Source organism: Callithrix jacchus, chromosome 7 (genome assembly GCF_049354715.1).
Source record: "Callithrix jacchus isolate 240 chromosome 7, calJac240_pri, whole genome shotgun sequence".
Classification (NCBI taxonomy): Eukaryota; Metazoa; Chordata; class Mammalia; order Primates; family Cebidae; genus Callithrix; species Callithrix jacchus.
This window is the reverse complement of record NC_133508.1, coordinates 126,253,158-126,269,289: the sequence shown is the minus strand read 5'-3', so window position 1 is coordinate 126,269,289 and position 16,132 is coordinate 126,253,158. Positions and strand designations below refer to the sequence as shown.

The window sequence follows — 16,132 nt, the reverse complement described above, 5'->3', positions numbered from 1 at the left end:
TCCTTAGAGAACATGGATTGCTATGGATAAAATGTGTACATAGAAAATCAACCCCTCCAGTACAATCACTTTCCACTAATGACTTGATTTTACTCTGAACAGAGCTTGTAACTCTTGAAATTCTTCTAAAAAGAATCTTAACATGAGAAGATATGGGAACATAATTATTTTTTTGCTTACATTTGTAAATTATGATTGCATCTGGGTTTTCTCAGTAGGTACTAGAGAGATTTCTGTCACATGTGGACTGGTAAAAGACAGACTGAAAGAATATTCATTAACAGTGCCAACTGCAGATTTAAGATATCCCCCAAAATTCCCCCTTCCTGCCCCCAGGTTTCCATAGTCCCTGGGCTTATTAATACAATGGAGTGTACTCTAGTGTTTAGGTAGCATTATATGATATCTGTTGGCTTTCAGAAATGGATAGTATTCAAGTAGTACTGAGTATACTCAAGAAAGTATTTAAGAATTACCCAGAGACACAACAAAAAAAGAGAAAATTTCAGGCCAATATTCCTGATGAACATCGATGTGAAAATCCTCAATATATGGCAGCACATCAAAAAGCTTATCCACCACAATCAAGTTGGCTTCATCCTTGGGATGCAAGGCTGGTTCAACATATGCAAATCAATAAACATAATCCATTACATAAACAGAACCAATAACAAAACCCACATGATTTATCTCAATAGATGCAGAAAAAGGCTTTGATAAAATTCAACACTGCTTCATGCTAAAAACTCTCAATAAACTATGTATTGATGGAACATATCTCAAAATAAAAGAGCTATTTATGACAAACCCACATCCAATATCATATTGAATGGGCAAAAGCTGGAAGCATTCCCTTTAAAAACCAGCACAACACAAGGATGCCCACTCTTACCACTTGTATTCAAAATAGTATTGGAAGTTTGGGGCAGGGCAATCAGGCAAGAGAAAGAAGTGAAGGATATTCCAATAGGAAGAGAGGAAGTCCAATTGTCTCTGTTTGCTGATGACATGATTATCTATTTAGAAAACCCTATCAGAAATAATGCCACACATCTACAACCATCTGATCTTGACAACTTGACAAAAACAAACGATGGTGGAAAATTTCCTATTTAATAAATGGTGTTGGAAAAACTGGCTAGTCATATGCAGAAAACTGAAACTGGATGCCTTCCTTACACTTTATACAAAAATTAACTCAAGATGGATTAAAGACTTAAATGGAATGTCTAAAACCACAAAAACTTTAGAAGAAAACCTAGGCAATACCATTCAGGACATAGGCATGGGTGAAGACTTCATGACTAAAATACCAAGAGTAATGGTAACAAAAGCCAAAATTGATGAATGGGATTTAATTAAACTAAGGAGCTTCTGCACAGCTAAAGAAACTGTCATTAGAGTGAACAGGTAATCTACAGAATTGGAAAAAATTCTTGTGATTTATCTATTTCACAAAGGGCTGACATCCAGAGTCTATAAGCAACTTAAGCAAATTTGCAAGAAAAAAATAACCCATCTAAAAAAGAGCAAATGACATAAAAAGACACTTCTCAAAAGAAGACATTTACACAGCCAACAAACATTTAAAAAAGCTCATCGTGACTGGGCATTAAAGGAATGCAAGTCAAAACCACAATGAGATACCATCTCACACCAGTTAGAGTGGTGATCATTAAAAAGTCAGGAAACAACAGATGCTGGAGACGATGTGGAGAAATAGGAATGCTTTTACACGTTGGTGGGAGTGTAACTTAGTTCAAGCATTGTGGAAGACAGTGTGGTGATTCCTCAAGGATCTAGAACCAGAAATATCATTTGAGCCAGCAATCCTATTACTGGGTAAATACCCAAAAGATTATAAATCATCCTACTATAAAGACACATATACAAATATGTTTATTGTGGCACTGTTCAAAGTAGCAAAGACTTGGAACCAACCCAAATACTCATCAATGATAGACTGGATAAAGAAAATGTGCCACATATACCCCATGGAATACTATGCAGCTATAAAAAAGGATGAGTTCATGTCCTTTTCAGGGATATGGGTGGAGCTAGAAACTATCATTCTCAGCAAATTGACACAGGAACAGAAAAGCAAACACTGCATGTTCTCACTCAAAAGTAGGAGTTGAACAATGAGAACGCATGGACACAGGGAGGGAAACATCACACACCGGGGCCTGTCAGGGGATGGGGGTCGAGGGGAAGGATAGCATTAGGAGAAATACCTAATGTAGGTGATGAGTTGTTGGATGCAACAAACCACCATGGCATGTGTATACTTACGTAGCAAACCTGAATATTCTGCACATGTATTCCAGAAATTAAAGTATCATAATAAAAAAGAAAGAAATGAAAATGAAAACCACAATAAGGCATCACTACATACCTTGCATACCTACTTAGTCAAATGACCAAAACAAAAAAAAGAAAAAAAGAATTACCAAATCACATGAGCTCTTTGGAAGCAGAGCTTTTTTGTTTACCTTGAGGCAGAAGAGGAAGCCAAAGAGATTAGAAATAAGAGAAACATTTGATGCATCTTTGCTGACTTGAAGATGGAGAGAGGGTCCCCTGAGCATACGGGTGAGAAGTAAGCTCAATCAACACCTTGTTTTCAGCTTGTGATACACTGAGCAGAGCACACAGATGCCCTGAAATGAACTTCTGACTTACAGAGCTGTGAGCTTATGCATTCTTTTGACACTCAGAGTCAGGCAAGTGTTTCTTTGTTTTACCTTTTTAAAATAAAATAATAAAAATGGTATATGTATAATGCTTGCATCATGTTATTTTGAAATGTAGCATGAAATGTAACAGTGTGTACAAGTTAAAAGTTCTGTTAAACTTGTGCAGATTATGAAACTACTAAATCAAGCTAATTGACATGTATATCATCTCAAATACTTTTCTTCTTTTGTGGCAAGAGTGCTTAAATAGTATTAGTAATTTTTAAGAATGCACTCCATTGTTACTAACTGTAGTTAGTATGTTGTATAAATGTGTTGTTAAATGGGCTAAAATCATAATTTCTTATGCATGATAGAAAATAATCAATTTCCTATATTTTAGAAAAATAGAAAACTGTTTCCCATTAAACTGAGTCACATAAAATACTCCAAGCTCCTTTTGCCACAAGAAGGAGACGAACCATGGCAATAAAAAATTGGACTCTAAGTATCATTCCAGAAAGGCAGGAGTCAAGAAAAAAATACAAACACACATCACCACGAGCTTCTTCTGAAATTCCTGGTTTTTATCCTTGAAGGAGTGCTCCATGAAGACTGCAATGGCTTCCCTCCCACAGGCCGCATGCACATCCAGCAGCTCCTGGAGTGTGTCTATGGGGAACCTCACTTGCTGGGTCATCTGCTGTAATGTTCAGCTGCCCTCTGCACAGCTGCTGAGTTTTCTCGCTGGGCCAGAGTTGTCACTGCATTCTCCAAACAAGGAACCACTCCACTGTTGACGGCATCCAGGTAGGTCTCCACCAGCATCCCCAGCCCTAATTTAGAGAATGGATAGAACATTTTCACTCATTGTTTTACAAGCGGTATGCATCAGCATTCTAAAAATCACAAAAAATTTTACCTAACATGAATTTTCCCTCCTTCTCCTTCTTTTAATTCTACTCTTACTACTACTACTTTTTATGAATCCACTTTCTTACAATAACATCACTGCTGTTCCTGTTTATTCTTTCTTTTCTCTCCAACTCATCACATTGCAAAGTTAATTATTAATCACAAACAGTATGTTCAAGCGTTTCTTGAAATAATACTTTTCTGCTTAAGTAAAAATTTAAAAGCAACTATTAAGCAACATAAATTATATCATTTGTGGATCATAGTTCTGAATGTAAATGCAGGTGCCTTTATAAAGACTCTTAAGACAGTGACAGAACATTAAACCCGTTGAGAAGCTCTTTTCTGCACAGAGCACTAAAAGACTGCACAGGTAACATGTTCATGAAGTCAATTTTCTATATGAGATTACACTGAATTTTGTAGCTCTAAATCTCAATAGGCTTGCAAAAACTCACGACATGCTACTTATTTTCTGTTTTGTCTAAATTCACAATACATCTTTTATATCCTCACTGAGAAAAATACCCTTCATGTATCCCACACTTCATAACACAGATGTTATCTCCTTACCAGTTGTTTGTGCTCATAAGCTTAGTTGACTAGTTTTTGAGATACAGTAGGTCTCAATAAAGACCCATATAGAGAAATAGACTCACGGTTTCCAGTGACAAGGATTCCCTCTCTCAGGGTCTCGGTCTTTGCATGCGTGAGGATATAAGAACAGAAGTTTTCTGATTGCACCTGGAAATCACTATCCAGTTGGTCTTCCGGTACTTCTTCAACATGGAGTAAGAGCTTTTTGTCATTTGTTGGCTGGTCAAAGACAAAGCACTTCCGTTTTGGAAAGAAATGCCTGATCCACTCCCTGGGCTTGTTAGAATTTTGGATTTGGGGATTCTTGCCTGCAGAATTAGTGAAAAATTGACTACTGAAGAACAGCTTTTAGGCAAGCCTGATATTTTCATATCCAGAGTTCCTTGCATTAATCACTACAGTCTCTTGTGTCTCCAAATCTACTTTATCCTCTCATGCAACCAAACTTAGGCTAATCTACATAAGGTACGGGATGTCCATTTCTGCACAGAGCACAGTCAAAAGGAAGGGAAGGCATCCACCTTAAGTGAAGGAATTTATGGTTAGTTTTTTCAGCCACTGTATGATATATGGTAGAATGACAGGTTTTTAAATGTTTGCTGAATTGTGACTAACTAAAATATGATAAGAAGTACTTTCTTGGCTGAACGTGGTGGCTCAAGCCTGTAATCCCAGCACTTTGGGAGGCCGAGGTGAGTGGGTCAAGAGGTCAAGAGATCACGACCATCCTGGTCAACATGGTGAAACACCGTCAATACTAAAAATACAAAAAATTAGCTGGGTATGGTGGCATGTGCCTGTAATCCCAGCTACTCAGGAGGCTAAGGCAGGAGAATTGCCTGAGCTCAGGAAGCGGAGGTTGCGGTGAGCTGAGATCACGCCATTGCACTCCAGCTAAGGTAACAAGAGCAAAACTGCAACAGAAAAAAAAAAGGTACTTTTTTTCTTTTAAAATTGTATATATTTGTAGTGTTATAATATGATGTTTCAATATACATGTACATAGTGAAATTATTATTAAGTAAGCAAATTATAAATTATATATCTAACATTTTCCAAACTTACTTTCCTTTATCCCCCACCTCTTTTTTTTGGTAAGAGTACCTAAAATCCAATCTCCATAAATTTTAAATGTAAAATACAATATTGATAATGATAGTTCTCATGCCGTATATTAGACCCTAGACTTTTACATGCTGTATAACTTCAAGTTTGTACCCTTCACCCACATGTCCTCATTTCCTCCCTCACCATGCCCTGGTAACCACTGTTTTCTCTCTGTTTCTATGTATTTCACATTTTAAAATAGAATCCATATATAAATGAGATATTGTAGTATTCTTCTTCCTGCTTCTGGCTAATTTTACATAGCATCACACACTTTCTCAATCTTACTCTTCCCATGTCAGAAATGAAATGTTGGGCTTAAAAATAAAGTAACTGCTAAAAACGAGGACAAGATGTGGCTGGGGATAATGTTGGATAGAGACAAAAAATATGCAGGTCAGATTGTATTAGGTCTGACATTGTCTTGCAGAGGGATTCTGGGGCATATACAGATTACTCAAAACAAACTTTTGTTGAAAGGATGAATAAATGAACAAAGATGGATATTGTAGGTACCAACAGGTATCCACTCTGCTAAATACAATCCATTTAACAAATGTATAATAGATTGACAATATATTGTAAGAGTCTGTAGAATGAAGTAGGTGATGTTATGAAAACAGTGAAATGAAGGATTTGACAGTCTTACTGGAAGCATATGTCAGTGTATTTTTTAATTGCCTGAATCATTTACTGTATAAATCTTTTTTATTTTTCTGTAAAAGATATAACCATCCAGGCTAATAAAATAGACAGAGTGAAATGTATTTCCAAAATTAGATCATTTGACTTCTTGTGATTCTGTGTTTGTGAACTTCCAAATTATTAGTTAATTTTCTCCAAATAGAATAGGAAGAACCCTTGAAGTTAATAAGTAACACAAATATATGAGTCTTAGGATGTGATAATATTAATTGTAATCCTCAATATATTTTTTATGGTACTTATTGGTCTAAAATCATTTGATTGAACTTTGAGTTTTGAACTTCTTCAGTGAATTGAAACTTCAACCTCTGGGAAATTTCAAGTAAAAATAACCACAAGAATCATATTGGTGATCACCAAATACCATGAGCATGGGCCTCTATCCAGTCTAATATAAAAATTTGTGTCAGGTGCTGAATGGCAGGTCTTAGTTGAACCCACCCACTACTGAACCTTTCCTTATCCAGGCCGTGCTCCGATACCTGGAATCAGCTTCAAGGCATTCTCCAGGTACTCATCTTCTGTGATGGGGTGTCCATCTAACTTCAGCTCCAGGGTAAAATCTCGAACAGCCCAAATAAAGTCTGGAAAGAAACTCACAAACTCACTGGGTCCTCAACTTCATCAGTCCTGGGGCAGGATTTTGCCCTGATTAACTCTGTTAGTTCAATTACATAGCTGGGATCTTAGCTAAGGAGTAACACCCTACACCATTATTTCAACATCTCACTTAGAAACAAGTTTGATAAACATTCCCTTTTGCACTGTGTCTCTTCTTACTCAACCAGGACAACTGGGTCACAGCAAAGAAGACACAGTTTCAGTTTCCATTTCCCTAAACTCCATAAAACCTGGCTCTTCACTTCCTGGAAGGATACTGCAGCTGTTCCAGAGCCTGGTGGTTGATGGTGCTCATGCTGTTGTAGACAAAGCAGCTGCTTAGAAGCACAGCCAGGGTAAAGATCCACGAGCCATTCTTAGAGTCACTCTAGTGTTACAGAAAAATAAAAATGGAGGCGAAAGTTTAGATACACCTGAAGGTCAACTACTAGTATCCATGTAGCTAAAACTTAAGTCATTTCAGATTTCCCAAATTGCTGTCTAAAGGAAACACAAATGTAAGCTTTATATGCTTGTCACCTTGATTCAGTCACATTAAATAAATTAGCTATAGAAAAGCAGTCTAAACATCTCTATTTGCCCTAAAATTATTGTTAATGCATAATGGCCAATCACAAGATAAGTGAAAACTTTTCTTCTCTTATGCTTTATAAATTGTGCTTTAACTATTATAAGGGGAGCATCTTGGTTTGAAGTCTCCTGAATGATAGTCTCTACTTTTTGTTTGGGACAAAATTAAATTCTTCCAAACTTGATCTGATATTATTCCTTCCATTAGAAAACACATTACAGTTAGGACTTAGGAGTCTTCTTTTAACTTATTCACTTATTAATTCATTCATTTGGTTTTTCATTCACTATTTTATCTGTAGGATATAAAGCTAAATAGTAGGGCATATAATATGAATTTTGAAGATGATGTTAATGTCAAGCGGTATTTTTGCCACTTATATTGATCTTCTCAGGGCTTCGCTTTCTTTAGGTATTAAAAGTAGCAATCGACACTGTCAATGTGTAAAATATTTAATACAGTGACTACAGCATAGTAAGTATGCAGTAACTAGTGAACAATAATCCCTTTGCAGGTTTTCTTATTCATGGCTATGTGAGGAATGCAAATGTTAATCAAATTTACCAAAAATTGTTTGGCTATGTACAAAATGCAAACCCCGCCTTTGGTTTCGTGGATGCAAAGTTCCATAATGACAACAAGATGACTTTCAGGAGTGGCAGATAGGGTTGTCAACATAAAAATACAACCAAGATGATAATTTCTGCCAGGAGTGGAACCAAAGTCATAACGTTAAAAAAAATCCATAAAATGGGAAGTGGGAAGGAAGAGAAATAAAGAGGAACAAATGCTCTCTGAGTTCAAAGCAAGAAGTTACCATGTCTAACTAGAATAAGATGGCAGTAGGTGAAAAGAGCTGGACGTTAAGGAGTACATAAAATGAGGACTTGTGGAAATGAAAGAATTAAAAAGGTGGAAGACCCAACAGGACTCAAGTCACAATTGTTAGGGTGTGATCATATAATGGTATTACAGAGTTATTTAATTCAACTGAGTGAGTGAATAGGTATGTGGAGAAGATAAGGCTAAGAATAATATTTAGGGCAAGACATGAAGATTCCTTAAATAGAATTAAATTTTAACCAAATCTACAAATTCCAAGGCCAACAAGTAATTTTGCTTCCATCAAGCACATATATATTTGTATATTCTGGTCCCTTGAACAATTATTCTCTTGCAAATAAAAAATTTTATGCAAGTTACAACCTATTTTAAGTCAATATTTCATCTTTGTTGTATACTGAAATGATGATTGATAATGTTAGTACTGTATCTTTAAATTCACTGTTTCTAAATGAGACCCCCATACACATTTATGATTTTTGCAGTATCAAAGCCTCTACACACTAATTATATATTTTTAAACTTTTATTTTAAGTTCAGGCTTATCCCAGAACTTAATAAAATAAAATAAAGAAGTTAAGAAATATTTTAAGTTTAGTGGTGTCTCTGAACTTAATGAAGTACCATAAAACTTAATAAAAGTTAAAAAAAAAGAAAATACAATTAGTATGTTTTGGCTTTTATACTGCAACACGGGGCTTTGTTACATAGGTAAACTTGTGTCATGGGGGTTTGTTATACAGATTATTTTATCACCCAGGTATTTAGCCAAGTCCCCATTAGCTATTTTTCCTGATCTTTTCCCTCCTCCCATCATCCACTCTTCAATAGGCTCCAGTGTGTGTTGTTCCCCTCTATTTGTCCATGTGTTCTCATCATTTAGCTTGCATTTGTAAATGAGAACATGTGGTATTTAGTTTTCTGTTCTTACCTTAATTTGCTAAGGATATGGCCTCCAGCTCCATCCATGCCCTGCAAACAATCTTGTTCTTCTTTTATGGCTGCATAGTATTCCATGGTGTATTCCATGTCTTTGCTATTGTGCCATAATGAACATATGTGTGCATGTGTCTTTATAATAGAACAATTTAGAGCCCTTTGGGTACATACCCAATAATGGGATTACTGGGTTGAATGGTAGTTCTGTCTTTAGGTCTTTGATTAGTTGCCACAGTGTCTTCCACAATGGTTAATCTAATTTACACTCATTCATGTCCTTTGGCCACTTTTTAATGTTTTTTTGCTTGTGTGAATTTAAGTTTTTAGGAGATGTTGGATATTAGATCTTTGTCAGAAGCATTGTTTGCAAATATTTTCTCCCATTCGTAGGTTGTCTGTTTACTCTGCTGATGGTTTCTTTTGCTGTCCAGAAGCTCTTTAGTTTAGTTAGATCCCATTTGTCAATTTTTGCTTTTGTTACAATTGCTTTTTGACATCTTCATCATGACATCTTTGCTTGTGCCTGTGTCCTGAATGGTATGGCCAAGGTTGTTTTTTAAGGTTTTTATAGTTTGGGTTGCACATTTAAGTCTTAAATCCATCTTGAGTTAATTTTTGTATATGGTCTAAGGAAGGGGTCCAATTTCAATCTTCTGCATATGGCTAGCCTGTTATCCCAGCACCATTTATTGAATAGGGAATCCTTTCCCCACTCCTTTTTTTTTCTCAGGTTTGTCAAAGATCAGATAGTTGTAGGTGTGCAGTCTTAAATTCTGGGTTATCTGTTCTGTTTTGTTGGTCTATGTGCCTGTTTTTGTACCAGTTCCATGGGTTTTGGTTACTGTAGCACTGTGGTATAGTTTGACTTCAGGTAGCATGATGCCTCCAGCTTTGTTCTTTTTGCTTAGAATTGTCTTGGCTATTTTTTGCCTGAGCTCTTTTACGGTTCCATATGAATTTTTTTTAATGTTTTTTTCTAATTCTGTGAAGAATCTCAATGGTAGTTTAATAGAAATAGCATTGAATCTATAAATTGCTTTGGGCAGTATGGTAATTTTAACAATATTGATTCTTTCTATCCATGAGGAAGGAATGTTTTTCCATCTGTTTGTGTCCTCTCTTATTTCCTTGAGCAGTGGTTTATAGTTCTTCTTGAAGAGGTCCTTCACATCCCTTTTTAGTTGTATTCCCAGATATTTTATTCTCCTTGTAACAATTGTGAATGGGAGTTCACTCATGATTTGGCTCTTTGTTTGTCTGTTAGTGGTGTATAGGAATGCTTGTGATTTTTGCACATTGATTTTATATCCTGAGACTTTGCTGAAGTTGCTTATCATCTTAAGGAAATTTTGGGCTGTGATGATGGGATCTTCTAAATACACAATCATGTCATCTGCAAATAGAGACAATTTGACTTCCTCTTTTCCTAATTGAATACCCTTTATTTCTTTTTCTTGCTTGATTGCCAGAACATCCAATACTATGTTGAATAGGAGTGATGAGAGAGAACATCCTTACCTTGTGCTGGTTTTCAAAGGGAGTACTTCCAGTTTTCACCCATTCAGTATGATATTAGCTGTGGGTTTGTCATAAATAGGTCTTATTATTTTGAGATATAGTCCATCAATACTTGGTTTATTGAGAGTTTTTAGCATAAAGTGCTGTTGAATTTTGTCAAAGGCCTTCTCTGCATCTATTGAGATAATCGTGTGGTTTTTGTCTTTGGTTCTGTTTATGTGATGGATTACATTTATAGATTTGCCTATATTAAACCAGCCTTGTATCCCAGGGATAAGGCCAACTTGATCATGATGGATAAGTTTTTGATGTGCTGTTGCATTCGGTTTGCCAGTGTTGTATTGAAGATTTTCGCATCAATGTTCATCATGGACATTGGCCTGAAATTTTCTCTTTTAGTTGTGTTTCTGCCAGGTTTTGGTATCAGGATGATGTTGGTCTCATAAAATGAGTTAGAGAGGATTCCCTCTTTTTGTATTGTTTGGAATAGTTTCAGAAAGAATGGTACCAGCTCCTCTTTGTACCTCTGGTAGAATTTGACTGTGAACCCATCTGATCCTGGATTTTTTTTTTTTTTTTTTGGTTAATAGGAGGCTATTAATTGCTGCCTCAATTTCAGACCTTGTTATTGCTCTATTCAGTGATTTGACTTCTTCCTTGTTTAATAATGGGAAGGTGTGAGTGTCCAGGAATTTATCCATTCTTCTAGATTTTCTGGTTTATTTGTATAGAGGTGTTTACAGTATTCTCTAATGGTAGTTTGTATTTCTGTGGGATCAGTGATGATATCCCCTTTATCATTTTTTATTGCATCTATTTGATTCTTCTCTCTTTTCTTTTTTATTAGTCTGGCTAATATTTTGTTGATCTTTTAAAAAAACCAGCTCCTGGATTCATTGATTTTTTTGAAGGGTTTTTCCTGTCTCTGTCTCCCTCAGTTCTGCTCTGAGCTTAGTTATTTCTTGACTTCTGCTAGCTTTTAAATTTGTTGATTTAAAAGCTAGTTCTTTTACTCATGACATTAGGGTATTGATTTTAGATCTTTCCTCACTTCTCATGTGAGCACTTAGTGCTATAATTTCCCTCTGCTCACTGCTTTAAATGAGTCCCAGAGATTCTGGCACATTGTGTCTTCATTCTCATTGGTTTCAAAGAACATCTTTATTTCTTCATTTATTTCATTATTTATCCAGTAGTCATTCAGGAGCAGGTTGTTCAGTTTCCATGTAATTCTGCAGTTTTGAGTGAGTTTCTTTTTTTTTTTGAGACAGAGTTTCGCTCTTGTTACCCAGGTTGGAGTGCAATGGCGCGATCTCGGCTCACCGCAACCTCTGCCTCCTGGGTTCAGGCAATTCTCCTGCCTCAGCCTCCTGAGTAGCTGGGATTACAGGTGCGTGCCACCATGCCCAGCTAATTTTTTGTATTTTAGTAGAGACGGGGTTTCACCATGTTGACCAGGATGGTCTCGATCTCTTGACCTCGTGATCCACCCGCCTCAGCCTCCCAAAGTGCTGGGATTACAGGTTTGAGCCACTGCGCCTGGCCCCTGAGTGAGTTTCTTAATCCTGAGTTCTAATTTGATTGCACTGTGGTCTGAGAGACTGTTTGTTATGATTTCTGTTCTTTTGTATTTGCTGAGGAGTGTTTTACTTCCAATTATGTGGTCAGTTTTAGAATAACTGTGATGTGATGCCAAGAAGAATGTATATTCTGTTGATTTGAGGTGGAGAGCTTTGTAGATGTCTATTAGGTCCACTTGCTCCAGATCTGAGTTCAAGTCCTGACTATCTTTTTTAATTTTCTGTCTCGTTGATCTGTCTAATATTGACAGTGGCATGCTAAAGTCTCCCACTATTATTGTATGGGAGTCTAAGTCTCTTTTTAGGTCTCTAAGAACTTGCTTTATTAATCTGGGTGCTTCTGTGTTGGGTGCATATATATTCAGGATAGTTAGATCTTCTTGTTGCATTGATCTCTTTGCCATTATGTAATGCCCTTCTTTGTCTCTTTTGATCTTTGTTGGCTTAAAGTCTGTCTTATGAGAGACTAGGAATGCAATCCTTGCTGTTTTTTGTTTGTTTGTTTTTTGCTTTCCATTTATTGGTAAATCTTCCTCCATTCCTTTATTTTGAGCCTATGTGTGTCTTTGCATGTGAGATGGGTCTCCTGAATACAGCACACTGATGGGTCTTGATGCTTCATCAAATTTGCCAGTCTGTGTCTTTTAATTGGGACATTTAGCCCATTATTTAAGGTAATATTGTTATGTGTGAATTTGATCTTGACATTGTGATGCTAGCTGGTTGTTTTGCCCAGTAGTTGATGCAGTTTCTTCATAGTGTCAATGGTCTTTACAATTTGGTATGTTTTTGCAGTGGCTGGTACTGGTTGTCCTTTCCATGTCTAGTCCTTCCTTCAGGAGCTCTTGTAAGGCAAGCTTGATGGTGACAAACTCTCTCAGCAGTTGCTTTTCTGTAAAGGATTTTATTTCTCCTTCCCTTATGAGGCTTAGTTTGACTGGATATGAAATTCTGGGTTGAAAATTCTTTCTTTAAGAATGTTGAATATTGGCCCCAACTCCTCTGGCTTGAAGGGTTTCTGCCAAGAGATCTGCTGTGAGTTTGATGAGCTTCCCTTTGTGGGTAGCCCAACCTTTCTCTCTGCCTGCCCTTAGCATTTCTTTCTTCATTTCAATGCTTGTGAATCTGACAATTATATGTCTTGGGGTTGCTCCTCTCAAGGAGTATTTCTGTGATGTTCTCTGTATTTCATGAACTTCAGTGTTTGTCTGCCTATCTAGGTTGGGGAAGTTCTCCTGGATAACGTACTGAAGAGTGTTTTCCAACTTGTTTTCATTCTTCCCATCACTTTCAGGTATACAGATCAAACACAGATTTAGTCTTTTCACATAATCCCATATTTCTTGGAGGCTTTGTTCATTTCTTTTCACTCTTTTTTTCTCTAATCTTATCTTCTTGCTTTATTTCATTGAATTGATCTTCAATCTCTGATATCCTTTCTTTTGCTTGATCCAGCTATTGAAATTGTGTATGCTTCACAAAGTTCTTGTTCTGTGTTTTTCAGCTCCATCAGGTCATTTATGTTCTTCTCTACACTGGTTACTCTAGTTATCATTTTGTCTAACCTTTTTTCAAAGTCCTTAGCTTCCTTGCATTGGGTTAGAACATGCTTCTTTAGCTAGGAGAAGTTTGTCATTACCCACCTTCTGAAGCCTTCTCTTGTCAATTCCTCAAACTCATTCTCTGTTCAGTTTTGTTCCCTTGCTGGTGAGGAGTTGTGATCCCTTGGATCAGAAGAGGCATTCTGGTTTTTCTAATTTTCAGCCTTTTTTGCTCTGGTTTCTTCCATCTTCATGGATTTATCTACCTTTGCTCTTTGAAGTTGGTGACCTTTGGATGGGGTCACTGAGTAGACATCTTTTCTGTTGATGTTGAAACTATTTCTTTCTGTTTGACAGTTTTCCTGCTGTCAGGCCCCTCTGCTACAGGTCTGCTGGAGTTTGCTGGAGGTCTGCTCCAGATCCTGCTTGCCTAGGAATCGCTAGCTGGGGCTGTATAACAGCAAAGGTTGCTCCTATTCCTTCCTCTGGTAGCTTCATCCCAGAAGGGTACCAGCTAGATGCCAGCCAAAGCTCTCCTATATGAGGTGTCTGTCAGCCCCTGCCAGTCAGGATACACAGGGGTCATGGAGCCACTTGAGGAGGCAGTCTGACCTTTATCAGAGCTCGAATGCTGTGCTGGAAAATCTGCTGCTCTTTTCAGAGCTGCCGGGCAGGGACATTTTGGTCTGCCGAAGTTTAACCCACAACCGCCCCTTTTCCCAGGTGCTCTGTCCCAGGAAGGTGAGGGCTTTATTTATAAGTCTCTGATGGGCTGCTGCCTTTTTTCAGAGTTGCCCTGCACAGTGAAAAGGGAGTCTAGTGACACAATCTGCCTACAGAGGCCTTGCTGTGCTGTTGGCTCCACTCTGTTCGAATTTCCTGGTGACTTTGTTTACACAGGCAAGGTTAAAACTGCCTACTCCAGCCTCAGCAATGACGGATGCTACTCCCCACATTGAGCTCAAAACGTCACAGGTTGAGCTCAGACTGCTATGGTGGCTGCGAGAATTTCAAGCAAGTGGAACTTAGTTTGCTGGTTTTCATGGGCATGGTACTTGCCAAGCCAGATCACTTGGCTCCCTGGCTTCAGCACCCTTTTTCAAAGGAGTGAACGGTTCTGTCTCACTGGCATTCCAGGCACCACTGGGGTATGAAAACAAAAAAAAAACCGCTGCAGCTAGCTCGGTGTCTTCCTAAATGGCCACCCAGTTTTGTGCTGGAAACCCAGAGCCCTAGTGTTGTAGGCACAAGAGGGAATATCCTTGTCTGCACATTGGATCATGGGAAAAGTCCAGTATCTGGGCCAGAGTGCCAGGAACAGTCCCTAATGGCTTCCCTTGGCTAGTAGAGGGAGTTCTTCTACCCCTTGTGCTTCCTGGGTGAGGCGATGCCCTACCCTGCTTTGGCTCGCCCTCCTTGGGCTGCACCCACTGTCCAACCAGTCCCAATGAGATGAACCAGGTACCTCAGTTGGAAATTCGGAGATCACCTGCCTTCTATGTCACCCTTGCTGGGAGCTACACACCGGAGCTCTTCCTATTCATCCATCTTGCCAGCAATCCCTAGAATCTCATGTTTTCCATAGGAAGGTAGAAGAAATCATTAGCATGAATAGGAATTGAATTATCAACAAATGGGCAAACAAAGAAATCTTTTCTTTCTTGTTCAATTCATCTAGATTATAACTTTAATGTAACACTTTGGACCGTTAGGCAATTGATGCTGAATTAAATAATCACATAACAATTATGCACTGTAATTTTAGTAATGTATAATTTGCAATGATTCACTTTAAATGATGATAGATAATATGTTAGAAAATTGAACTAGTTTAATTACTTGATTGTTTTAATCCTAAAGCATAGGCTAGTCTTTTCCTAATTCTTAAAGGTCATACTTGAAATCCTGCCAAGGGAATATGGAATTTTTTTGACATTTTTGACCAATAAAATAATCCTCTTGTTATTACTTAGCATATGTAGACTTCATCCCGATCATCAAAAGTCCTAGGTAAGTGGTTGACATTTCTTACAGGGACTAAAGATTGGTTTTGAACTAGAAATGAAATAAGTTTCACTATGTTTTTCATTTCCTTTTTTTTCTTTTTTTAGTTTTTCACCGAAAAATAAGATTTGAGTCTTTATACAAATGGTTGGCTAACTTTTCTGTAAATACCAGATACTGATTATTTATGGCTTTGCAGGTCATAGTCTCTGTCTCAACTACTAAACTCTGCATATAGTCCAAATGCAGCCATAGACAATGCATAAGTAAATAGGTGGGACTATATTCTAATAACACTTTATCTTCAAAAGTGTGACCACATAAGCTATAGTTGGCAGACCTTTGCTTTATAGAAACATTGGTCAAAGTTCTATTATATACCTGCCTTATTTTACTTACATTTACAAGAATCATAATGATTAGATTGTATATGTTAGACTCTTGAAATAATTATGTGGTGTTTCAGATATTACATGATTAATCCTGAGAGAATCCATAGATCCTCTGAAGGAAGCA

The 16,132-nt window shown here is 37.4% G+C and overlaps 1 protein-coding gene across 1 annotated transcript in view; it reads right to left on the bottom strand.

Annotated features, from left to right (window-relative positions):
* LOC108592425 (guanylate-binding protein 7-like) overlaps positions 1-16,132 on the bottom strand; it is a 48,354-nt gene that overhangs the window by 12,938 nt on the left and 19,284 nt on the right. The window contains 6 exon segments of the mRNA XM_078332377.1: positions 3,235-3,380; positions 3,383-3,511; positions 4,250-4,495; positions 6,482-6,610; positions 6,613-6,677; positions 6,878-6,987. Coding sequence (XP_078188503.1) covers positions 3,235-3,380; positions 3,383-3,511; positions 4,250-4,495; positions 6,482-6,610; positions 6,613-6,677; positions 6,878-6,915 — 753 coding nt within the window. The 5' untranslated portion in view covers positions 6,916-6,987.